At 48.7% G+C, this 25,642-nt stretch overlaps 2 protein-coding genes across 6 annotated transcripts in view; one reads left to right on the top strand and one right to left on the bottom strand.

The window, feature by feature from the left end:
- ELP4 (elongator acetyltransferase complex subunit 4) overlaps positions 1-10,727 on the top strand; it is a 252,754-nt gene extending 242,027 nt beyond the window's left edge. The window contains exon 11 of one of the 2 annotated variants that reach the window (XR_008661309.1): positions 10,576-10,727. The gene's annotated coding sequence lies outside the window, so the exon portion shown is untranslated. Of the gene's footprint in view, positions 1-2,900; positions 2,957-10,575 lie in introns of those variants that run through there. The other variant, XR_008661310.1, reaches the window with a different exon arrangement.
- Positions 5,446-22,373, bottom strand: PAX6 (paired box 6). Of its 4 annotated transcripts, none has more exons than XM_055301049.1 (11): positions 22,333-22,373; positions 18,506-18,711; positions 17,749-17,790; positions 17,439-17,654; positions 16,523-16,688; positions 10,521-10,679; positions 9,954-10,036; positions 9,569-9,719; positions 9,354-9,469; positions 6,565-6,715; positions 5,446-5,854 (listed from the first exon to the last, which is right to left on the bottom strand). In XM_055301049.1, the coding sequence occupies exons 1-11, from the start codon at positions 22,340-22,342 to the stop codon at positions 5,769-5,771; spliced, it is 1,386 nt and encodes a 461-aa protein (XP_055157024.1). In that variant the 5' UTR covers positions 22,343-22,373; the 3' UTR covers positions 5,446-5,768. The 4 variants fall into 4 exon arrangements, with proteins under 4 accessions (XP_055157024.1, XP_055157026.1, XP_055157025.1 ...); XM_055301051.1 differs by having other exon boundaries at positions 18,581-18,711; XM_055301050.1 differs by lacking the exon at positions 17,749-17,790.
- Between the last annotated feature and the right edge of the window lie 3,269 nt (positions 22,374-25,642).

Here is a 25,642-nt window from a genome sequence, read left to right as displayed (position 1 = left end):
CAGAATTGAAATTCAAACTGACAGCTACATTAATGCTGGGGGGAAAGCATGTTTTGAAGCTTGGTGAGATGTTTTTGCAGAACATAGGTCTGAGGCAAAGTAGCAAACTGAAACTTCCATTGCATCAGGTGAGGCCTTGGTGAATTGGGAACACTGGTTGGGTATGCACATTTAGAACCACGCAGACACGTATTGGGGAGCATATAGCACATCGAACCAGTTTCCTTATAAAACATTGGGTTTTTGAATCCTGTTTCCATATTCTCAAAGCTTTTGACAAATAGACAAAAGTGAAGGTTAAAAAGTAACTTGCTTTGCAGTGAAAGTAACTCAGTTTTTTAAAGAGCTGCTTAACAATCCATTAGGAGAAACTGAATTTCTAAAATGCATCTTCAGATATGTTAGAATAAATCTGGAAGCAGTTATAACTAGCATTTTTAAGCAGTTTGCTTGTAATACACCACAAATTATACTTTATTTGTTCTTGACAACATTGTAGAAAACAAAGACTAGGTTTTTAAAACTGTCTAACCAATATGATGAATGTCAGTCACTTAAAAAAAAACCCACTGTAGCATAAACACACACTGTATACAGGTTTTATTCAGAATTAGAATAATTGAATCAATGACAGTGATTCGCCAGGATGTCAAATCTCTCCATCATATCCTGTCACTACCAGTTTATTTTTTGTGATCAAAATCAAAAAGACAACTATTTTGTCACCCGCTATTTTATTAGTACTAAAAATCAGGTTTCTTCTATTTTTTTAGAATGTCTGGTTTATTTTTTTCACTTCTTTTAATTCGAAAGACACAAATTCTTCCCCATTTTCTTTTCAAAATAAAGTTTCAGAATTGATCTGTCAGTTAAAATTAAAGGGCTTTTATATTAAGCAAAGGTGCTTTTAAAATTTAAAGCAACTTCCAAAAATCAATTTAGTCCATAGATAATAAATAATGTGCAGATACTCCACAAAAGCTTTGCTATGTCCTTTGAAAGCATTATGAACAATCTGAATAAATTCAAATGAATATTTTAGTTGGGTTATTATTTTAATAACTCTAACCTTTTTCTTACCACGTTGTGATTCATTTTATACAAACACACAGCGAAACAATTATATAGCATTTGACTCTGAAAAGGAAATGTGAGGTCATCAGATATGTAAATTACTTGTCAAAAATACTTAATAGGTCATTGATTTACTACCCTGGCTGCCATGTCTATAAAATTAACACCCAATTACTAGTTAATATATGCTTCGCAAATAGATAAATACTATAAAAATTGAATGTGCATATTTGAACCCTTACTTTAGATATAACAAACTTTTCGAACTCAGTAAAAGTGCATGTTGAACAATAATAATAGCTGGACTTTCCAAAACTCAGATCCATGTGCTTCGTTGTTCTGATTCACTAGGTAGGTAGGCTTTGTGAAAATAAACTACAGAGGGATGTATACTTTTGTTCTCCTCTGATAAAAACCCACTCTAAAATGTGTTGTCCTTTCCTCTGGAAACATGATCAATTATCCATATGCTAATAATTTACTACCCAAAAATACTGGTCTTCAGTAATGCTACAGTAGGTATGCAGATCATTGTAATACATTATGAACTCCCTGAACAGATTTTTTTTCAATCATCAGCTTGTCTCAGAGATATAAATATTTAAGTAACAGTGCCAAACATAGTATTTGAAATGTCCTCATCTTTTAAATGTTTCTAAATCTTCATAACCCTATATAGTATTCATCTCCTACACTGGATGTGCCTTTCTTTAACACGAGGTCAGTATTTTGACTACCGCACCCTGCTCTCAGGTGCTGAGGTTTTAAGACCTTCTGAATTTCTGTTTAGCCACCACCAGACAATTTCCACATTTGTCTTCCTCCTCTTCCATTTATATATTATCTCTCCCTCCAGGCAAATACTAACACTAGACCAAAAAAAAAAAAAAAAAAACCACTTCAAAAGGAAGCAACACTCTCTGCATGCAATCAATTCCTTGTCTTTTAATTTTAAAGAATCAGACACACACATACACAAAAGGGAAGGGGGGGACCCCTATTCATTTGTTTTGAGCCCATTATGAATGTCATTTCTAAAACATCCCGTTAGTGCTTTCCAAAGATAGTCACCATCAACACCAGCAAACTTAAATACTAACTCTAAGAACTTGCACTTTGAACTTCAAAAATGAACAGTGAAATCTTTCAGGACCGGGCCAAACAAAAACAGAAACAAAAAAATGCCACAGATGAGGTTTATTCTCCAGAAACAGAAAAGGGAAGAATTTGTGTTTGGCCTCGGTGAGCCATACATTATAGAGAGAAGAAAAGCATTTTTTTTTGTAATTGTGTTCCCATTGAGGCCCAGTGCAAAAAGAAATAAGCAGAATACAGACACCATCCAAAGATGGCAAAAACTCACAAAACAAGGCTAAATCTTAATACCATGCAAGTGAATTTTAGGAAGCCTGGTTCTGATTGGGGTGGGGAAAAGGTAGGCAGAAATGCTTCTGTGGGCCACATCAGGAAGCCAGTTGTTTACCAGTTAAGAGTTAGGAGGCCCAGCTTTGCAGGGTGGGGCCGAGGGTGGGGGGGGGTGATATTCTGGAAATTCACTGTAGTAAAAAGCAGGGGTTTTTTTACTCAGTAATTTGAATGTTTCTTATTCAAACGCTCAGCTCTACTTCTGTTCACCTGGTCTTCCTAAGTCAAGTTTGTAGAAAAATCACAGGCTGTCAGTGTTGCGATCCTCCTGAGGACAACACACGTAGGTAGGTGGTCACCATCCTGGAAGATGGCATCACAGCATCCCGGCAGCACTCCCGTGGATAAATACATAAATATACCTAGATCGGTAAATCAACAAAAATAAATGATTTCAACAGGGATTGAAAGGCCACGTCCCGGGCACAGCTTGCAAGCAGCGCCTGCCATGCTGGCCCAGAGGGTGCCTGGAGCTCCACTCGGGAGGACCGCCCGCCTCCCTAGGGTGAAGGCAGAAGGCAGGGCCGCCTCTGTCCTGCTGGACCAGCGAGCTTCTGCAGCTGAGCAGCCGCTTCTCCGGGGGCAACGAGGCTGCACCCCACGCTGGCATGCCCACCCTCGGGGACCCTCCCCCGGCTCCGCTCCCGCAACACTCCCCTTCTCCCCTTCCTGGCTCCTGCACCCGAAGCACCGCACCCAGTTGTCCAGAGTCGGCGCCGTGGACACAACAGAGCCGTGGGCCAGCCCTGGCTGCCTGACCCTGGCCCAGATCGCAGCCAGTTGGAAGGGGTCCCTTCTCGCGGGGAAGAAGCGAGCCAGCCAGCAGCTGCAGCCCGCACCACACGGCTCCCTGGGCACTAGAGGCTGTGTCCCTCGGGGACTAGAGGCTGCAAAACATCAGGAGGAGAAGCATCTGCACGCGCCATGGCACCAACGGCGCGCGTGTGCGAGCGCGGTGGAGGCTGACACGGAACACACCTAGATGCACACACGTAAACACTGCAGTCCGCCCGGGAAGGCACCTCTGAACATGCAGCAGCTCTGGTGGGATAAAGTGACTGATACGCAGCATGCCACGCGGCTGAGTCACAATTCTGTGTTCGCGAGCAGTCCCTTCCCCCAGGAAACAGTAGATGTTGAACCCGAAGGCTCTTCTTTTGAAGCCTCCCAATTAATTTCTATATTTCTGACCACTTGCCTTTGGGGATTCAAAACAAAACAAAACAAAAGAGCAGAGTACAATTCAGTGGACGTGTGTCTTTGTCCCTGGAGGTTTCTGCCTCTACAAGCATTTCAGCCAGGCTGCCAGGACCCCCAGCCTCTGCCTGAACTTCGCAGAGGAGAACTTATCTATATTGACTTATATGTTGCACCAAACAGAAATAAAGGTCTCAGGCGGGCCTTTTCCACCCAACAAAGGCTTATTTTTTTTCCATCCTTTGCTTGGGCTCAAGCACCCCTGCCCTGCGTGCCGCCACTTTAAACATGATCAGATCTGTGCTTCATTGCAAATAACAACTGACCGACAATAGGCCCTGCTTCATAGATTTGGGAATGTTTGGCTTAAGCTGCCAATGACTGAAGGCCTTTAGCTCCCATCGGCCAGTCACAGTCCGCTTTGTTGTTGTCTGTTGATGTGTCTGTGCTCATTATTCCTTGACATGCAACATCCCCCCTCCACCCTCCAACCATCCACAACCGCACAGAAAGCGAGATTCAAATGGGAACAGCTGTAGTGGTTCAATGGGAAATGATGCCTCTTGTGCAAAGGGGAGGGAGAGAGAAAAGGGAGAGGACCTATTTGAGAAAGGCGACAGCTTTCAGAGAGTCTTGTATAAGAAATCTACTTTTGAATATACTTCAGTGAAATCGCTGTTGAAATAGGCCGACAATGGAAATCTGCCCAGATTGAAAATGCCAGCCCTAATTCCAAAGACAATTCCTAGTTAATAGCTTGTTGCATTTTTAAATTATTTCTAGACTGAGTTTTTGAACTAAATGGCTAGCTGGGGAATGTGACCATTTATATGTATGTTGTGGGTACAGATGGGCACTGATCTATACACACAGCTTTGAGTGGAGCTTTCTTCCTAACACATTTCTAATTAATGAAATGATAAGAATTATTTCTTTAAGAACTAGAGTAGGTATGAAAGTAACCGTTGGTTTAGAATGATATTCTAACATGGAAACAAAATTTGTAACACCACACTATAAGGTTAAAAAGAAAATAGTATAATAAAGGAAATACAAAGGCTTTGGCATGTTTTTTACAATCAACAATGGTTAATTTTGATATGTAGTTGTGAACAACTTCAAAACACTTAAGTTTAAAACTCTTGCAAGCACTTTTAATTGATTAGGAATGAATTCTAGATGCACAAAATGATTGGACTGTGAACAGTAATACAACTATATCTAAGAACAATTAATTTTTGCTGGCCAAAAAAGAAAGGTATGATTGCATGAAAATGTGTATAAAACATCTATAGAGTATTCTTGTCAAATATAAATGAAATTAACTTTATTATAGAAATCATTCTGAGGATTTCTAGGGAAGACAAATACTTACATTTTGACATAAAACAAATTGGATTTTATCGAAGACACACTCTACCTTTTAGCTATCAACTTTTTTCTTCCTTGAATTTATATCTTACCCTTTTTTGCACATAAACTTCATCTGTTAACAACCTTTGGAAAACCAACAGATAATTCTTACATAAATCTAGTGCATGTTGTTCCAGGTTTAATTATATGCAAAGGAATGATACAAACTTGGAACATCAGTCCATAAACTATGAACAGACGGGTAGAAGTATTTGATATATCTTGATAAAACTCTTCAATTCGTGGCAAAGCTTGTTGATCATGGTTTCCTTTTTTTTTTTTTTTTTCTTAACAACTTCATGACCAACACAGATCAAGCATCCATCCAGTCTAGGTTGTTCTTTTTTCCATAACATACAAATGCCCATTTACAAATAATACACCAAAATGAATAAAAGTTTGGATACCAAAATGAAGATTTGTTCCAAGTGATATCGTGCCTTCTGGATACAAAGGTCCTTGTTTCAAGTCCATTCCCCAGTGGTACAACACAGGACACAACTGCAGAACTGAAGTGCTTCTAACAGCCATTTTTCCTTCCGTCCTGAACGCCCAACTGTGGTGTCCACACAGTCACTGACTGAATTAACACAATATAGCCTTTTTTACGTTTTTTTTTCTTTTTTTTTCTTTTTCTTTTTTTTCTTTTTTTTTTTTTTTTACTGTAATCTTGGCCAATACTGAGACATATCAGGTTCACTTCCAGGAACTTGAACTGGAACTGACACACCAGGGGAAATGAGTCCTAGAAGTGGATGAAAGAAATAGCCATGTAGAAATTCCCTTTGAGAGACAAGCCTGGACTATGAACTTATAGATAAAAAAAAAATCTCTAATACTTTCTAACATTCTGAAGGTATGTCCAAAAATACACCAACGGAGTAGCCCCTTCTGAAACCAGGTAACATGTTTACACGTATCTATTCGATCCCAAGTCCTCCCATACAAAAGAGAGAAAAAACAAAACCAAAAAACCTCCATCTGTTTGGATGTTAGGAACTTCAGCAATAGAACTCTTTCTGGAAAGCCAATACAGTACTTCTTTGGTTGCAAGGAAAGGCACAGAGGAGCAGGGAGGGAGAGCAATCTTCTGACAAGGCCCACCATCCGCTCACTCTGGGGCCCTCGCCGCTGAGCTTTGGCTAATAACCCCTCTCCAGAAAACTTACATTCTCAGGCCCTGCCTTCACATACAACTTCTATGATGAAATTCAGGAAAAACAACTTTGCTTGTTGTCTACCTGGTATCAAGTTACTAACTAGCTTGACTGAATTTCCCCCTTGATCAGTTTTCCCTCAGAGAACTAGCAGCAAAGAGTTAAAACACACCATCACACGAAGCCAGGAGGTTTCTCTTCAGGTTAACTTTCAGTGGAGGGAGGTCCCCCTGGCAAAAGAAGCTGTAAAGGCCACCTCCGCGCCTCCCCGTGCGGCCCGCAGAGAAGGGTGGCTCACCTGTGGAAGTGGCGCCCGAGGTGCCCATTGGCTGACTGTTCATGTGGGTCTGCATATGGGGGGGCGTGTAGGTATCATAACTCCGCCCGTTCACCGAAGGGCTGGTGGGCAGCATGCAGGAGTACGAGGAGGTCTGGCTGGGGACTGGGGGCTGAGAGAGAAAGGCAAACCAATAGTTACTGAGCAGCACGTCACACAGCCACATCCCCACCCCCCACCCCCACCCCTGGAGCTGTGCCAACCAGTCTGATCATTGAAGACGCCCTCATATATTCAGTATGATAGCCTGATGATCGGGCCCCCAACCAGTCCTTCCACACTGCCCACCGCTAGGGTGAAGTTGCCTAAAAGGACTATACGTTCAGACAACTGTCTAGCCAGATGGTTGGCACTCCCCGTAAAGTTAATACGGTTTTTGTCCACTTTCATCTTGGACCTCTGCTGGCATCTCCAGAGAAGCTAGAGCATGAGGACTTGCATTAAAACACACCTCCTCTCAGGCAAATCCAATCTATTTGGGAATCTACTGACCCCCAAATCCTGTATCTCAAGCTTTGGGCAGAGAACTGTGGGAAGAGTTCTCTATAAAGTAGGCTTCAGAGTCCCTGGGAGCCTTTCATGATGGGATTAAAGATTCTTTAAAGAGGCAGATCAGTAATGATCTCAGATTAAAATGGTCAGAAGTGTCAGTAAACATCTAGCCCTCTCCTAAAAATTAGCTGTGACTTCCTTATAGATCTAAACGCCCAGTTTCAGTTTTATCCGTAAAACTGGGTTGCTACCCTCTAAGTGTCTGGACTGGGGACATTGAAGAGGTTTCTTATTCACTTTCTCCTAGGTGAATAAGAGATACACAGAGCTGAGACAAAAATCCCTCAGGAGCTCACACGGAGCTATGCCAGGCCAGCAAGATCGGGAGAAATTAATAGAAACCTAATGCCAGGAAGAAGGGAGATGATAGCACTACTCTGTTCTGCAAACTGCAGAAATGTTGAACTTTTCAAGATTCACCATCTCAGAAAGGGGAACACACTAGAGAAGGTTCAGAGGAAGACACCTACCCTTTGCAAAATGGTCGAAGATTTTGGTTAACAGGATGAACTGATGGACAGACAGACCAGCACCGCCCCGCAACTCCAAAATTCAGAAAGTACATTTTCTCTGAAAGGTGGAATTACTAATAACTTTTTCATTTTCTTATGCTTTGTTTTAGATAAGTTGTGTAACTTTCAAAAGTTAGTGTCTGAAATAGATGGACCCCCCACCAGTCTATAGGTGGAAATGACCTTAGTAGAGCGGCAGCACCTATGTAACTGCTTCTAAGTGTTTTCTCACATACAAATTTTGTTGTCTTGGTAGAAACCAAGATGTTGCCATAATTTGCAAGACCAAACAAGACATTCAGTTGCCTTATTCTAGTCAGAGGACGACTGTGAACATCAGGTTCAAAGAGGCAAGCAGGCCTCTGGGGCCCTGCCAGAATTTCAGCTTGCATTTGTTTCTAATTCCCAAAATCATTTCCTGGAAGCAACCTGGCTTCTGGAAAATTCCAAAGCAGTTGCAATAACACCAACCAATGGGCCTTTAATTCCTTAACATATATTAGTTGATTTATGGCTGTTAATATCCAGATGCAATAAAAATCAACATGTGAATAATTCCTCTGAAGTTGCTTCCCTAGCTGCTCCTATTTTAGTCTGAAGACTGTGAAACATCTATTTTTTGTTTCTTTGTTATCTGGAGTTTAAATTCGTCAAATGATGTTCAGTGGTGAGTAAACAGTCTGTGGAACCCCAGTACTGTTTTCCAGCAGGGGCTCAGGCTGGCCAGTGTCTCACCATCCGGCACCTTCCAGGTACTGCACAAACAGGAGTCCTGGGAAAGTCACCATGGAAGGCCCTACTTTATAGAAGGCCCACCAAAAGATCAGTTGTTTTTTTGTTTTGTTTTGTTTTGTTTTGTTTTTTTCCATCAAGAATCCATCCAGCTCCAAAGTTGTAGTAAACCCCACCTGCCTCACGCAACGTCCATCAGAAAGGGCTAGTAGCCCAGGACAGGGCCTTGCACGCGGAGGAGCTGATAAGCATTCTCCACAGAGCTGAGAGTAGAGGCAGGTTTTTAGACCAAGTGAAGAACATCAACGCAGCCAGGCAGCCAGGAGTGCCACAGACGCATTACATCATTTATGTAATGACATCACAAAGACACGCTAAACTTTTAGCAAATACCTCTATCCCTTTTCTTATTGTAAGATACAGAGAGAAAATTCATTGTTCCTCCGTATTAAAGTATATCCTACAATGCAAATATAAATCTTATTTCTGATCCTTTTCTCCTTCCTCCCTAGTTTATCACATATACTCTAAATAATATCCAAAATGCGTACACCGGTTATGTATTCATTAATATGAACATATTAATAAAACCCAGATTTACGTATATCAACCCCTTACTATCCAATAATGTGCCAGCATTGTTTCTGCTTTCTGGTACAAATTTCACCGGTACCCAAAACACTCCCCATCCCCACCCAACATTACGAAGCTACCATTCTCTCTGAGCAAGAGGCGGATTAACTTGGTTTTTATGGGTTTTTTCAGAGTTTGCATCAGTCAACCCATCAATCCAGCTCAAAGACTGGACTGAGTGTTAAAACTTGACTGGTGAGGCCAATCACCGCAGTGAGAAAGGCTCCCGAGGGCGCATGCGTGGCCAGTGAGGTCTGCAGGCCCTGACCCACTCCTCGCTTCTCCGGGGCCGTTCCACAGCCAGCCAGGGGCCTCACTTACTTGCATAGGCAGGTTATTCGCCATGGTGAAGCTGGGCATGGGCGGCAGAGCGCTGTACGTGTTTGTGAGGGCTGTGTCTGTCCGGCCCAACATGGAGCCAGAGGTGAAGGAGGAAACTGCAGGAGAAGGACAGTACAGACAATCATGCTGAAAGTCAGAGCCAGGACAAATAGGTTAGACACATTTAGTAGGAGGAGAATGAATATGCAAATTACCAGGCGTGGTGGGTTGTGGGATCGGTTGGTAGACACTGGTGCTGAAACTACTGCTGATGGGGATGTGACTGGGTGTGTTGCTAGCCTGTCTTCTCTGGTTCCTCAGTTTTTCTTCTCTTCTCCATTTGGCCCTCCGATTAGAAAACCATACCTGGAAATCAGATGGAAGGGGTTAGGCCTTTGCCTACTCCCAGCTTAACCTCCCCCCTGGCACCTCCACCCCTCCCCACCCCCAGGACCAGTCCCCCAGGGGCAGCAAATCATTTAGCAGACTGAATCTTCTACTGTTTATATAAATGAATGGTGCTCCTCAGAAGCACCTTTGTCTCCAGAAAGGGCAAATGGTAGGAGTCACAAAGCATGACACCACATGGTCCCTGGGTACCTGTATTCTTGCTTCAGGTAGATCGATTTTGGCCGCTAGTCTTTCTCGGGCAAACACATCTGGATAATGGGTTCTCTCAAACTCTGAAAGAGTAAGTTGAGTTTTCCGTGTTGCGCCAGAACGACACAAAATGTGTCAACCAAGCCCTAGATCAAGCTGATTCCCACCTCCCCATTTCTGTCACCTCCAACCAATCCCTTTACAAACGCTACTAGTCCAGGCATTGACTGATGCTTGAAAGAGCTATCCCACTCGAACCAAGTTAAATTTTCTTTGGAATGACATTCATTCGAGGACCCTGCGGTGGCCTGAATGAGCCAAATCATCATTTTTTTTCCTTTATGAGAAGTCAGACTCTCACTCTTTGAATTACTGGTACATGAAAAGAAGAAAGAAAACACACACACACACACTGAAAAGATGCCCAGGAAAAAAAAAGAAAGAAAGAAAAAAGAAAAACCTTTTCAGTTCTCTATGCAAAGGGCCCTGGCTAAATTTAGCTCTTTGTACTGAAGATGTGGCATTTAGTTTGATTTACTGCTTCTCTACTTTGAAAAACTCCATCACCTTTCTCCAGGGCTTCAATTTGCTCTTGGGTAAAGGATGTTCTATTTCTCTGCAGCTTCCGCTTCAGCTGAAGTCGCATTTGGGCCTCATCTGAATCTTCTCCGTTGGAACTGATGGAGTTGGTATTCTCTCCCCCTCCTTCCTGTTGCTGGCAGCCATCTGGAACAAAAAGAATAGGACAGTAAGAGAAATCTGGAATAACTTGGAGCCTCCCAAAGAGGCCTGGGAATAGCCCTACAGTCCAAGAGCACAGTGCATCCTTACAGTCTCACCAAGACATCCCCTGGGTCACTCAGCATCAGCCTTCTCCTAATAAAAGGCATTAGTGACATCCGTTATCTCTCTCTCTCTCTCTCTTTATCAAGTTTTTACGTTTTTATGTTTTTGTCAGGAAGAGACTTACAACATAGACGTTACAGAGTGGCAGATCTTTGAATAACAAGCGCTGAAGTTTCCAATTAAAATGGCCTTTGATAACTAACCTTGAGTCCCGAATGCCCCGCTCGGTACCCGTTCCCCACAGAATTTATTTACCTATAGCTCTGCTGGGAAAGTAGAAGAGTGATGTTCAAGATTTCAGCTGATCCATAATCAGTAATTCCTATCTAATCAATTAGATGTTGATAGGTTTGTAGAAAATGCTATTAAGAAACCAAACCAAGCTTGTAATCTTTTTAAAAAAATATTTATCTAGTTTTTATTTGAATTCTGCACAGTCAATTTCATTTTAAAGGTTGTGAATTTAGAAATGCTCGCATTGTTCTGCAGTTTTATTCAACTATTGTATGAGTGCGCTTTGCCTTGACACCTATTACGAGCACAGCTGTAATTATATCATCACCAAGAACAGGCTATAATTGCTGAAAATGGAATTTTATATTTAGATAAAAGGACTGTCCATTCTTTGTAATGTGTTGCACCAGAGAAAAGTAAGATTTCTTTTAAATTTTTAACGTGTAATTTTAAAAAAGAAATAGTAGAGAGTTCACTAACTAGCTAAATATGCTATGCTGCAGCTGAATCCTTGGCATATCATTTAAGTGGTACATTTTTAATTAGGGCATTTCCACCACTTTTAATGTAATTTCTATCATTAAACAGGGGAAAGTTTTATTGTTTTCCCTTGCTGCTTGGAGGGCAAGATGCACACTTGGGCTAGCTGTATCTCGCCTTGCCTCCTGCTCCTGAGGCCACAGCCTGGAGGACTCAGCCCTCTCTAGGCCTCCAGGGCCACTGCAAGCTGGGTCCGAAGTCTTGGGTCCTGAGGCCCCCAAGGGATACCAACAGGGGCTGCCCACCCCCCATCCTAGAAATTTGGCCAGTTGGGGGCGGGGAGGGGCCTCTAGGGGCGCCTTGGTGGGAATCGACTTGGCCAGGAATATCATTTATAACCAGGAGACAATAGGCAGCGCCTTCAAAGAGTTCAGGGAATTGTGACAGGATCTAGTGGGATCTTTTCAGGAACTTTGAAATGTTTTAAAACCCCAACTTTCTCCCCCATTTAAACAGGCGGATTCATCGGCACTGGCCACCATATGGGCCCTTGGAGATCTATTGAGATGACCACCAACACTTGAATAGCGAGGGGCTGCTTTTCAGCGCCGCACAATGCCCGGCGAGTAAGGGAAACTATTAAACTCCTGGGGCAGGAGCGTTGGCAAACTTTCGTGGGCAGAATTTTGAGGCCACAATGAGCGCGGACAACAAAAGGATTCTCTTGAGGCGTGCAGCGGGCCACATTGTGTTACAAGAAGCCCAGTCAACAGACTTTTCAGTGAAGTGTGTTAACCCCTCTGCTCTGCTATCATTAATCACTGTCCGAAGAGCAGGCGCCTCAAAGCTATTTAGGGCGCTTGGCTGGGGGGATGGAGGGTGGATGGGGGGCCAGGGCAGGGGGTGGGGGGAGGCAGGGAAAGTGGATGGGGACCGGGGTGGGCTGGTGTGGGAGGGGCGGATGGGGAAGGCCGAGAGGATGGAGACCAGGTCTGGGGTGAAGAGGGAAGCAGGGAGGGAGGATGCGGGGGGCCTGACCGGGCGGGTTGGAGAGGAGGAGGGAGGGGGCTGAAAAAAGATGGAGGAAGAAAGAGGGCTTCAAAGAGATAGAGACCAGAAAGGTAGAAGAAGGACAAAGAAAAAGTGCTGAGAGGAAAAAGACGCCAAAGGGTCTAAGGAGACAGGGAGAGAAAGGAGAAAAGGAAGACAAGGGAGAGACAGTCCCTAAACAGACGGGCTCTACTCTAGGTCCTCCAGTGCTACTTCAGAGACCTGGTGAGTTAGGAGAGGGCTACTTGGCTGAGGGAGACACTCAGTGTGTGGGCACAAGTGTCTGCACTAATTTCCTGCCCCAAGTTTCCAGGTGACTTTCCAAAGTGGAAAGAAAGAAGAGCCCCCTTCCCCCACTTTATTTTCAGATTTGGTGGATGAAAAGGACTTTAGAAATAGCCCTTTGGGGCCAGTTAACTAGAAATGAGGCCTGTGGGTTATTGCTTTTGGAAAACACAAAAATCTCAGACCATCTTATGTTCAGAGACTGGGGTGCTCAGGGGAACACAGCCCTCTCTTGGGGTGGGGGGTACTCGTGCCTGCCAGGTCACTCATGCCCACCCCTGTGCCTTCTTTGGCATATCTGATCTCACCAGTTAAACAAAGGTCACCGCCTCCCTAGAAGACCCCTGCAAATAACATTCTCTGCTCTCCTTTGCTTCTCTGACATTTTCTCAATTTTAAAACTTGGGAGATTTGCATGCTCTCCTGCCCCTGGTTCCCAGCCCCCACCCGCCCCCCATCTCCCTCTGTGTCTCACTGTCTCTTATACACCAACCAAGGCTCAGACGTGGCTCTCACTGGACACCTGACATTTATGGGGTCAATGGGATAGAGAGCCCTTTGGAGGGAGGGAATTAGGGGCCCATCAGGGGAAACCTGAGCCCGCAGGATCCCTCCACGACCCCACATGGCGGGCGAGCCCCCGCTCCAAGTTTGTCTGCTACTTTCCAAGTAGCAACTGTTGGCAGCCAGGCGCTGAAGGAGAGGTCACTCTCTCGGATTGGGTGCCCTTTTCTTTTTCTTCCCCCCCTTTAGTGGATTTACCTTCCACTCTTAAGGCTTTTAAGAAAATCACACTAAAAGTTGGACAATTCTCGAATTCTCCGTATGATAAACCTAAGTGGCAGACAATTAAGATATCTTCTTTAAAAGGCAACCCCCTCGGAGCGTGCAGAGAAGGGGCCTTCAAGGGGCGCCATCCACCTTCCAGCCTAATCCGTGAGAAGGCGAGTGAAAGCGCCTCCCATTATCACAGCCCCAAGGACCATCTGACGCTGGGGATAGGATTTGTTTCCTGGAAGAAGGAGAGGAGGGAGAGAGAGAGAGAGAGAGAGAGAGAGAGAGAGAGAGAGAATGGCAGAGAGAGGGAGAGAAGAAGGGGGAAAAAAAGACGCTGGGAAATAAAATCATTCCTTAGTTTCTTAGTGTCTTAATCAGTGAGGCGGAAAACAAGCAAGAAAAGATAGCAACCCGGTTGCGGCACCTTCTCAGCTCGGAGCGCGGATCAAAACATTGTAGCATCTGTTGAAAAGAGCCTGACTAAATCCTATAGAGGGCCTGGGTATTATGGGGGTGGGGGTGGGGGAGGAGATAAGAAAAAGTGTCTCCGTGATCCCTAAAACCAGCAAACCGCCGGAGAATTGGGGCTGGATAGAGTTGTCTCTTGTTGTCAGGCCGCGCCGTCACGATTTCATTCGCCGCCGCATGGCGTTGATCAGATGGAAACCGTATTTGTCTCCCTCTGAGACCTAACCTCGCCTTATGCTTTCGGAGTAATGGACTCTTCAAAGCCCCCAGACGGCTCCCCGGGCCGGCCGGGGGAGGGGCGGAGGACAGGGGGAGGGGGAGGGGGGTTCGGGGCGCCCAGGGGCCTGCGGGCTCCCGGGCCGCACCTGCACCTGCACCTGCCCCCGCGCGGCCCCCGCGCCCCCGCGCGCCCCGCACCCCGGTTCCTGCGGGCGCGTCCGCGTTCTCCGGCCTGTCGGCGCCTAGAAGTTCCAAGCTCCTGGATGAGCGCCACCTCCCGCCGCCACCAGCAGCACAGGGGCGCTGCTGCGCGCGGCCCTCGCTTCCCGCCCTCCAGCCGCCCGCGTCGGGCGCCGCCTCCGCTGGAGACCTGGGGCGCGGGGGGGGGGGGTTGGGGGGGCAGGTCTGCAGCCCCGGGCTGGCGTGCGGGCTCGGGGACGCCGGGGCGCGCGCCTCCTCCAGGCCCCCCGCCACCTTGAGCCCCGGCGCCCAGGGGGCCAGGCCGCGGAGGCCCCGGGGCTCAGCCCCCGCGGGGGAGGGCGCCCCGGGACCCCGGGCTGCAGGGGCTCGAGGCGCGCGCTGCCAACTTCGGGGTGGGGGGTGCGCGTGGGGCGGCCCGGCGTGCGCACGCGGGAATCCCACGGCTTCCGAGGTCAGGGAGGGCGTGCGGCCCCGCGCTCCGTCACGCCGGTCCCGTCCGCGACCCCGCGGCCCGGCGAGGCCGCGCATCCCCGGGTGTGCCCGCTGCACCCCGGAGGCCGCGGGGTCGGGCCGGCGGGGTCGCCCGGGGGAGCCGGGGGCCCGCGCGTCGGGAGGGAGGCCTCGGCCGGGCCTGCGGCCGCGCGGGCAGCCGCGGAGCCAGCGCCTCGCTCCCTATCTTCCCAGTGTCCGTCCTATATTGTTTCCTGCTCTTAAAACTGACATGTCTAATTGGCAATTGGTGCCGAATCGTGTCCAGAGGTCTCTTGTGGAACATTTCTACAGCTGTCTCCTTCAACTAGACGCTTATTCATGTCGCCTTAATGAGAAACAAAACGTTCTCTAATGAGCAATTACAGAGCGACAGGATTGTTCCCATAACAAATTCTTGCGAGTGACAGAAGCATCCTTTGTACCAGATATTTCGCATACTGTTACCGATTTTCCCTTCTCGGGCCGGGCTCCGCGGAGGCGCGGGGCACGCGGAGCGGGGCCGGGAGCGCAGGGACCCGGGGCAGCCCCGACCGCGCCCCGCGCCGCCGCCCCCGGCCCGGAGCCCCCGGGCTGCGTCCTGCTCCGGGGACTGAGGCGCCACGTCCCATTATCCCGCATATTATCTCCTTGTCACAAGGACAACAAATACCGATTAATCTTCGGAGTAAACTGTTTCCTATTCTTGACCAAGCTACCTCGGGGTGTGCAGGGGAGGGGCAAGCCAACTGGCCCCACCCCACCCCCATCTGCTCCTCTTCCTCCATTCCTTCTCACGGATCCTGCGACCCTCCAGATTCCTTCTCTCCTCCCAGCTGCCACCACCCCCCCCCCCGCCCTGCACCCCCAGGGAGCAGCTCCGGACACCCCGCAGGCCGGCTCACAGCATCCTCACCCCACCCTTCTGTGCAGTCACCACCCACAGAGGGTTAGAAACGGGGAGGGGGGGGCGCAGACGAGCGGAGGCAATGACCAGAGGTGACCAGAGGCTGTTTGAGTTGGGAGACCACCACTTCCAATTGCCCTGTCCTGTACCCCGCCCCTCATCTCGCTGCCGGCCCTTTCATATGCACCCTACTCATAGTCACATAATTTGTCAATTACGGCAAAAAGCAAAACGATACAATTATGTTTACCTCGCAGGCTGTCAGTGTGTTAACTTGTCACACACTTCTACAGCAAGGGGGCTCTGCGTGCATTTTAATGGCAAATTTGAATAGGGCACCACTCAGCTGACTTCTTACACACGCATATTCCTGCCCATGATATACGTGGGCACACGCACCAGCACCATTCTTACTACTCCTGACCCACGCAACCCTCAAATTCGAAGGCCAACGAGATAGTTCGACAAATACTACCCTCACACGGGGTAAGTCCACGTGTCCCGAGCCTCTAGAGAGTCCCTCCGCTACACTCTTCAGGCACAGAAGTGAGGAAGAGGGGGAAAAGTTGGGGGAGAAGATGGGCCAGTGGCTGCCTATATGGAGAGTTTCAAGAGTGGGTGCTCAGGTTTTTACCTTGCGTAGGTTGCCCTGGCACAGAAGTCCCCGGATACCAACCGGGGCGGGTGCCCCAGCTTCCGGTCTGCCCGTTCAACATCCTTAGTTTATCATACATGCCGTCTGCGCCCATCTGTTGCTTTTCGCTAGCCAGGTTGCGAAGAACTCTGTTTATTGATGACACCTGCAAATCAAACCAAAATCAAACCAAATGGTAGCGTCTCCCGAAGGCAGTCCCCTATCTTCCGTCCCCATCTCAGCACACCCACTCTCTTAAAGAACGACCTTGAACACATCAAAAACAAACAAACAAACAAGCTCCCAGCCATCCTGGGACAGTGGGTGGATTTGCAGAGACATTTTGGACAGAATGACAGCCATCACTTGGGGCGTGGAAACGGAGTTGGGCAGAGAATGCGCGATGGAGAGGGCATTTCCTTCACGGCTGCTGGCTGTCTGTGCTGACCTAATCTTTGTTCAAAGATTTCCTCAAAAAATACTTAGACTTGCTTTAGAGCCTTCTTTCACTTTGTTTTAAATTAGGGCAAAAGTGGATGTTTGACACCTGAAGGAAGGTTCAGGCAGTCTGAGTTGGAGGAGGTTAGAATTTGGTTTTTGTTTTCCTTTTCCTTCTTGATTCAAGTGCCTTTCCCTGAGCGCCTCCACCCTCTACTTTGCAGCATGCAAATAAGGTGAACAGCTCCCCACACTTGACTCCCATTTTCCAGAAGGTCAAAAAAAAAAAAAAAAAGGTCAGTGTTTTCCTCTCAACACCCCCAGCTACAGAGGTGACCTACGTGGAGCAGGGAGGAGACAGAGACAGAATGACACTGGTAGGGAGGAGGAGGGGAGGCAGGTGAAAGGAGAGGTGTAACGAGAGAGGAAAGAGCATGGGGCTTAGGGCAGGGAGGGGGAATGTTCTCGGTGAACTTACACTTGGTATGTTATCGTTGGTACAGACCCCCTCGGACAGTAATCTGTCTCGGATTTCCCAAGCAAAGATGGACGGGCACTCCCGCTTATACTGGGCTATTTTGCTTACAACTTCTGGAGTCGCTACTCTCGGTTTACTACCACCGATTGCCCTGGGTCTGATGGAGCCAGTCTCGTAATACCTGCCCAGAATTTTACTCACACATCCGTTGGACACCTGCATAGGGGAAGTGGACAGAAAACCACATTATTAATAATTTCAAGACAAAAATAAAATTGTTTAAGTATGCATTAAACAATGACAAGCTTACGTTTTGATTGTCCAGCACTTGGACTTTTGCATCTGCATGGGTCTATAACACAAAAATATACCTTCAATGGTATGAGAACTTACTGTAGAGAGCTTTTTTTTCTTAAAATTACATTTGTAGCCCTAAAAACTACAAATATGATGATACTTTCAAACAGTTTGAACTAAAAAAAAAACCTAAATTTTTTTTAAAAAACTGTTTTCTTAAACATCGCCTGAAGATGCATCAAAACGAAGTCAGACTCATTTCGTTGTGCTGACCTTGCTGAAAGTAGTGTTCTATTTTAATGAGCAAAGGAGGAAAATAAACTAAAATGTCACTTATTTTCTTTTAAAAATATGCCCAGTTGAGCAAATGTGAGTTAGGTGGGGAGGTAAATAGCACTTGCCTTTTAAAATCAATATATATTCTTCATGATTATGAAGAATGCAAACAAATATCTCAGAATCTGAGGTGAGCATGGGATGAGGGAGAGGGGAATGAAATTATGCTGGTTTATACAACTCAGCTTATTATAGTTCATACGCTGTTACCACAATTCATGTTTTTACCAAATGAAACGAGAAAGGTGTTTGATTTTTTTTTAATTCACACGCACATTTTTTTTTCTTAACCAGAGGAGTTATCTTATGTGACTGACCCAGGTTGAAAGAGATAGGGAAGGATGTTGGAAGGAAAGGGGAGAGCGGGGATGGCGGGGGAGTGGGGTAGGGATGGGGTGGGGTGGGTGAGGGGGTCCGTAATTAGCAGCGTTTACAGTAAGAAATGAAGAGAGGGCGTTGAGAGTGGAGGGCCGCGGGGGCGGCGAGTGGGGCGGCGCCGGGAGGATCACCTGCAGAATTCGGGAAATGTCGCACGGCCGGGCCCCGCTGTGAGCTAGCTCTACGATCTTCTGCCGGGTGGAGTCCGGCAGTGGCCGCCCGTTGACAAAGACACCACCGAGCTGATTCACTCCGCTGTGACCTGAGGAAAAGGGAGAGGAGAGGAGAGGAGAGCAGAGCAAGGGGGAGAGGAGAGGAAGAGGAGTACAGAGAAAGCGGAGGAGGAAGAGGAAGGAGCAGAAGAGGAAGAGAAGACAACCACAATGCATCCTCAGCTCCCTGCCAGCCCATGCCAACCTCAGCAATCGGGTCCCTGCTATCGATCAAAAATGACAACGGGACCACAGGACCATGCGGGGCATCGGGTAGCCCAGCCCCACACAGCCGCGCTCCTGCCCACTGGACTGCAGAAGCACCAAACAGATACATGCCCAAGAGCAAGAAGGCACGCACCTCAGTACCGCTATCACTCCTGCTGTGCCCCGGCCCAGGTGCCCCTCTTCACAGACACCCCAGCCAGCCTCTGAACCCACAAGGTGCAAACCGTCTCTCAGAAAATATCCTCCCAAAGATCCTCTCTGAATGTCACGGCAAAATGTGGGTTCCACAGAACCCACACCCAATCTCTAAGGTCTCTGCATTGTGGGAACCGTGATAGCAAACCCTACAGCTCTTCAGCGTTCCCTTGGACTCCAGAGTCCAGAAACGTTTGCTGTCACCCTCCAAACTTTGGCGAAGGCACAAGCACCAGAGTTTTTAAAAAATATATATATATATTATGATATATATATATATATATATACATATAAAGAGATGGAAAGGGAGTAGAGAAGAACCAGGGCAGCACATCTGTGGCAGGTGAACCCCAACCTGCGCATCCAGTATAGGCGTGAGGGTCTGAGCCCCAGATCGGCTCCAAACACAAAGTAGTCCGGCTTGCAGCAGTGGGGCCAAGAGCCTGGAGTCCATTGCACCGGCCACAGCTCGCTTTACTTCCGCTGCTAAACTCGGCCTTCCACCCAGCCAACCACAGATATTAGCAAAAAGCGAAAAGAAAAAGAAAGGAGCACACCACAGAGTCTTCTATCCCTCCTTTATCTTGTTATTCTCACCACCTCACCCCCATTGTCTAATCTTAGAGAATAGAGAAAGGGACTTAGCACCCCTCTGCAGCCCCCTCCCCAGAAACCACAGGCACACAAATAAAGCCAATTGCCAATTTCCACTTCCTTAAAAATCTCCAACCTGCAGCCCCGACTCTAGAGAGCAGCCCTTCCAGGAGAAGACGTGGCTTCCTGCTCAGCTCCCTTCTCTCTCTCCTCTCCTCTCCTCTTCTCTCTTCTCCTTGGAGCCTCTGATAAATTGACTCCAGGAGCCTGAGCTTCTTAGCAATAAATAAGCTCCAAATATAGAAGAGGGGGGAAAATATGATGAGCCTCTCTGACATTTGTCTTTAAAATAAAACTAGCTGCACGTCAAGTTTGAGCTTAATTTCTGGAAATAGGCGGAAGTCGCTCCGGATCATGCATGGAAGGCTAATTGAAAAGATCAGTCGGGGCGCTTGTGGCAGCCTTGTCACTTTGTGACAGTGCTCCGCTCGGGGAAATTGCATCGTCACGACAAACGGGACCGTGATAAAACGACCCTTTCCGTCCCTATTTGTAGATCACTCAGACGAGATTGAACTGCACTCGTTTCCCCTTCGAGGGGAGCCGTGTTTTCAGGGTAGCCGAAGGCTTGGGGCAGAGGGGGGGGGCCCACCGGAGGGGGGGTGGGGGTGCAGAGCCTCAACTCGATGAGAAGTGACAGGCGTTTGGGGGATCTGGGCTCCAGCCGGCCCAGAGAGAGCGGGGACATCGCGGGGACACTGCTTCTCCTACAGAGCAAGGCCTAGTCCCCGCTTCCGGTTTCTCCTAAGTTCCCTTTATTGCTTCCCTTTGCCTCCCAAGACGGATCTAAGGCTCCAGCTGCTGGCGTCTTCCCTTTGGGCAAAGGGAGCCTTCCCGGAAAGAGAGAGGCTGTCCCAGAGACAGACCGAAAGGCCTTCCAGGCTTCTCCCACAGCCTGGGCAATTCCCAGTCTACGGATGCCAAGGTGTGTGAGGCCGCCTCCGTCCTAGGCTTCCCTCCTTCTCCCCCTGTTGCCAAAAAGAACGTGCCGGCCACCTCCAGAGCCACCGGGGGCGGGTGCTCGCCCAGGAGACGCCAGGGCCAGGTTGCCTCTGCCAGCATCGAAAAGGCAGCGAGGAAGCGCAGCTCTAAGTCCCCTTCAGAGGTTAAGCCTCAATCATTGTGTCCCTTCCCTAGGGACGCCTGGCGCTCTCGCCCAGTGGCGATGATTACGCGCCTAGAATTCGACCGCGAAGCATCTAATAGGAAAACATATGGTGTCAATTTGGATGCTCTGCGCCTCGCGCACACCCGGGAGCGAGCGGCACAAAGCCCCGCAGGCCGGCCCGCGACCCCGCGCCCCTCGGGGCCTGCCCGCCAGGCCGCGGCGGCCAACGCTCAGCGCTGCGCGGCCGGGCCGGAGCTGCCGGAGCCCACGCCGGAGCTGCGCTGCCCGGGGACAACCCAGCAGCCAGGAGAGGTGGGCCGAAGCCTTTGCCTCCCCAAGGACGGTCCCTCCCGGGCCTGGCCGGGTCTGCACAACGAAGCCAACGCTCGCCACCTTTGAGTCCTCTCAGCGCCTGGCGCCCCCCAACCGTCGGAGCACCTGGGGCGGCTGGCGCTCCCAGGGCACATGGATCGGGCCCTGGAGGCCCCCCACCCCCGAAGTCTGCAGGGCGGCAAGGGAAGGTTGCTAGAAGACAGGCTTTCCCGCACTCCTACCACAGCTGACCCCTGAAACTGCGCCCAGACTCTGCACCTCACAACCCGGGCCTAGTTTCGCAGCGTCTCCAGGCCCCCAGGCCAGGGCTCCAGACCAGCCCTGCCGCAGAGCAGCACCCACAGACTGAGCAGCTGGGTGGGCTGGGGCCCGAGGGGCCTGGGCAGAGAGAGGACGGAAGGCGCTAGAGCCCGGGAACCAAAGGCTCTGTGGGCTTGGAACGAGCAGAACCCACACAGTTGCAGCCACCAGGGCAGGGCTCCTCCAGCTCCAGGGCACGACACCCACTCTCCTCCCAGACTCAGTAAACCTGCTCTGGTCAGTAACAGCCGCAGGGGTCCAGTTTACCACCTCTACCCGCCCCCCCACACACACACACACCCCACAGGCCAAGGTGCCGGTTCCCTCTGCCTTCTAGGCCCAAAGCTGGGGTGGGGAGGGGAGGAGCTGTCCTGAGAGTGACTGAGGGAGGGGAGCCCCCCACCCCGCCCGGATGGCGGAGATATTCAGTCTTGGCTAAACCCAAAGGGGCCTCCTTCTCCCCGCACAACTAGGAGAAGCCTCCGCCCCGCCCTGTTCAGCCCAGCCTCTCTCTCTGGGGTCAGAGCCCGGGCAGGGGCGGGGAGGGGGTGTGAGTTACAGGATTTGGGGGGGATGGGGTTTCTCTACCTCGGCTTCGCAAAGTCTAGCGGGCTGTTCCGAAGGGCTCAGCCCCTGTTCTTCTAGGAGCGAGAACAGCAGAGCAAACGTCCTCCCCTCTCGGGTTGCTGAGCACGAAGGGGGGTGGGGTGCGCAGCTGCCTCAGGTCTCTGGGCCTCTTCCCTCCAGCCGGACTGCCGGGCCAGCGTGGACACCCCGAACCTCTGCGCCCTCCCCTGACCCACCAGTCCGCGTGTCCCCAGCCCGAAGTCTGAGAAAGACCAGAGGCACTTACTGTTCTGCATCCTGGCGCTGGCTGGGGGCCGCTGGATCCCACGGGGTTCGAATATGGGGCTCTGTTAGCAAAGAACATAGGCATTAATCCTGGGCCCACGCCAGGTAGGCCTACCTCTCAGCAGAGGATGACCTGCAGCCGGGGCAGGAGAAGGCCTTTCCTTGAGGAAGGGATCCACTCAGTCGCTTGGGGCCATCTGAGGGGCAACCACCTCTGCCCTCCAGTGCATGCAAAATCCACCCTTTGGGCTACAAATAAAATACTCCAGTATTCCCAAGCTGTTTTCCCCAAACCCCTTAGTAGTTAACTCTTGAATCAGGAGAAATGATCCAATTTTGATATATTTTTTTTCTTCTCCCATGTGAACAATGAAGTATTCTGACTCTTTCAGGTTTGGGAGCCCAAAGCAGCAACTGCAGAACTTGCCTGAAATCTGGGATGTCTGTCCACTCTTACAATAAAAGGTCTCACACATCTGCGCACCCCTAGTTAAAGTCTTCCCCCTAAGACAAAACAAAAGGAGAGAAAGGTATGTCAAACTGTGGTTCAAAAGCACAGGCCCATGGACTCTCAGAGCCACACTCTCAGAAAAAAACAAAACAAAACAAAACATGCATCTAGGGCTCAAACTACCATAAAACCCTACAGTTACAAGCACATTTCCAGCCTCCTCTCTTGCAGAAGTCCCCACCTTTTAAAAGTGGCTGCTCTGGCCTGGCTTGGGAGAACTGGAGACTCTGACAAGTCAGGGAACCATTTTGCAAAAATATCCAGAACCAGTTAAAGGGAAAGGGAAGAACAAGAGACACAGTGGCATTAGGAACAGAAGGCCAAAGACTAATGCCTGAAGTTTAGAGGGGAGGGGAGGGGTATCTTTAAACTTCAGGGTGCAGGCTGGGGCAGATCAGAGGGGCTGCAGAGCCCATACTCCTTCCTTAAGGAATTTCACCAGCCCAGTTCTCCCCAAGGGCCCCAGCACCCAACTCTCTGGTTACCCCCTTCATCTTCCACTCTCTCCCTCAAAGCTTCCCAGTCAGGCCCCCACGCCACCCACCTCCCAGCCTTCCTGGGACTTTGAAAGTAGCCAGCCCAACTTTTCCCCCCCAAACCTCACTTATTGTGATTAACTTCTCTTTTGGTGTTTAGATCTTCCCCCCTTTTACTGTACTGTGACACACGCTGTCTACCTCGCCTCACTGCTTTAAAAAGTACGAACAGGAGGGGGTGAGCGTGGTCGACAAAGCCTACAGACAGCGAACAATGGCTTCTATTCTCCAGCTCTCCCCAAACCCAAAGAGCAAAACTGAGTCTCCCTAACCAGCAACACAGCTTCCAACCAAATGTACCAACAACCCACCAACTCACAAAGGGAAACAGAGGGACACTTCTAGCTTTGTAAGTCCTGCCCCAGTGCGGGTCCCCCAAGGTTCGCCCTCCACCGCCCCCTCCCAGCCTTGCCCTAAAAAGAAGGTGGGGGGGGGAGAAAATAGAAAAGTAATTTCTTGTTATAAATATCTGGAGGTAATTGTGTTACTGGTGTGAGTTGTTAGGGGCTGTAAAAAGATACAACGGCACCGTGGGGAGCTCAATTGGGAAGAGAGAGTTACAATAAAGAACCTATTCAAGAGGTTTGCAAAAAAAAAAAAGGTAAAATAATTAAATAGTCACAGCATTATTTCTCCGTTAAAAAAAAACTAAAATATTCATTCTTTTTTTTCTGTTTTGCTTATTGTGATTATTAATCTTGCCTGCCTACAAGCAAAGAATTCCAAGAAGCACATTTTTTTCCCTTCGAGGCCATTCATGGTCTAATTTATTAACTAGCTGGGAGGCAGCTTAAATCCATAAAAATAAACTTAAGAGGAAGAATTTTCCCAGCTTCCGAATGTGGCCTGGTAAATAGTGGAGACACCAGAGGGCTACCTAGCTACCTCTAGCTGGGTTGGCTCCCAGGGCCTTCCTCCTGTCTCTCGGCCCCCACAACCACAGTCAGATCCAGGATAGCCAGAAACCCCAACTTTCTTGAAGAATGTGCCTCCCCCAGCTCAAAGTGGGACTCTGAAACCACAAAGTAGTATAGCAGCCAGGGAGAGGGGACACGGAATTCTCCTAGAAGGGGTAAAACTTCCTAAACTCCTCTCTGCAACCCGCACTGTACTCAACCACAACCCGCACTGTACTCAACCACAACCGAATGCCGCCCCCATCCTGGCCCATACATTCTTGAAGCCATTGGGGGGGGTGGGGGGGAGTCACTAGCTGATTCCAGACAGGCCCAGTTGATTAATTTTTGAAGCAACTGGGAAGGAAGGTAGATGCATTTCAAGTTCCAGTTCAGCTCCATTTCCACCTCCATCTCAGCTAAGAAGCTATTTAATTACTTAAGGAATCGTTAACACTTAGTGCAGAAGCAACCCTTGAAGCTGGCCACACGGACACCCGGAAGCAGTCGTGGGTGGAGAGGGTGGAGAGCAGTTGCAGCCAGAGCCCCCCCAGCTCAGCTCAGGGCTTTCTACAGCCCTACTCCAGTCAGAGGCTCACTCGGGGAAAGACTCTCCAGACACATCCTAGTCCAACGGGGCCTTGGTTCTCTAGGCCACAGGGCCACTGCCACCCCCACCCCCCGACTGGAGCCTCAGCTTTCAAATGCAGTGGTTTTAATCACTTAATTCTCAAAATCCATCCCCAAACTCCTTAGCTGGGGTGAAGGGGAGAGCTCACTTTCGGCCCTACCGGCCCCCAGCCAAAGAGTAATTAGCAATTAAGATGACAAAGTTTCACTCTCTAGGGCCAAATAAGATAACAACGAATCACATAGCCTTCAGACGTTTGCAAAGGTTGCCGACTATAAAAAAATGTAATGTCAACGGCGACAACTATTATTTCTCCTTGGTAAACTCACCAGGCTTTCAAGCTCTTTGCTTTTCATTTCATTTTCTGCTCCTGCCCCCTCCTCAAACCTTCCCAAGTTCGAGTTAAACGTCCAAAATGGCTTAGGAAGCTTTAGAGAATATGGGGGGGGGGGGTAAAAAAGAAACCACGTTCACTTTGTTTTTAAACTTTCTAGAAATCACTCATGACTGGAGGGCCGGGTTTAAGCACTCGAAAAAGAAAGCATTTCCACTTGAAATTCAACTCCATTTCCCCCCAATTACACTTGCTAAAATTCAGGGCTATTATGATCCAGGGAGACTGAGAAAATCTGCACAAGGAAAAGAGGCAACAACTTTATGAACTTTGAAAAGACACTTTTCCTCCTGGGGTCTTAGAATCGAAAAGCTCTCGAATTACTCAGACTAATTAGCTGGGA

The sequence above is a fragment of the Nyctereutes procyonoides genome, unplaced genomic scaffold (assembly GCF_905146905.1).
Source record: "Nyctereutes procyonoides isolate TBG_1078 unplaced genomic scaffold, NYPRO_anot_genome, whole genome shotgun sequence".
Classification (NCBI taxonomy): Eukaryota; Metazoa; Chordata; class Mammalia; order Carnivora; family Canidae; genus Nyctereutes; species Nyctereutes procyonoides.
Note: the sequence above shows the minus strand (reverse complement) of the source record. Positions and strands in the feature narration are given on the sequence as shown.

Coding starts and splice junctions, on each gene's coding strand:
- PAX6 (XM_055301049.1), bottom strand. Junction 17,791..18,505: donor CCCTCTCTTCATTTCTTACT/GTAAACGCTGCT, acceptor TTTGTGTTATAG/ACCCATGCAGATGCAAAAGT. Junction 16,689..17,438: donor CCAACGATAACATACCAAGT/GTAAGTTCACCG, acceptor TTTGATTTGCAG/GTGTCATCAATAAACAGAGT.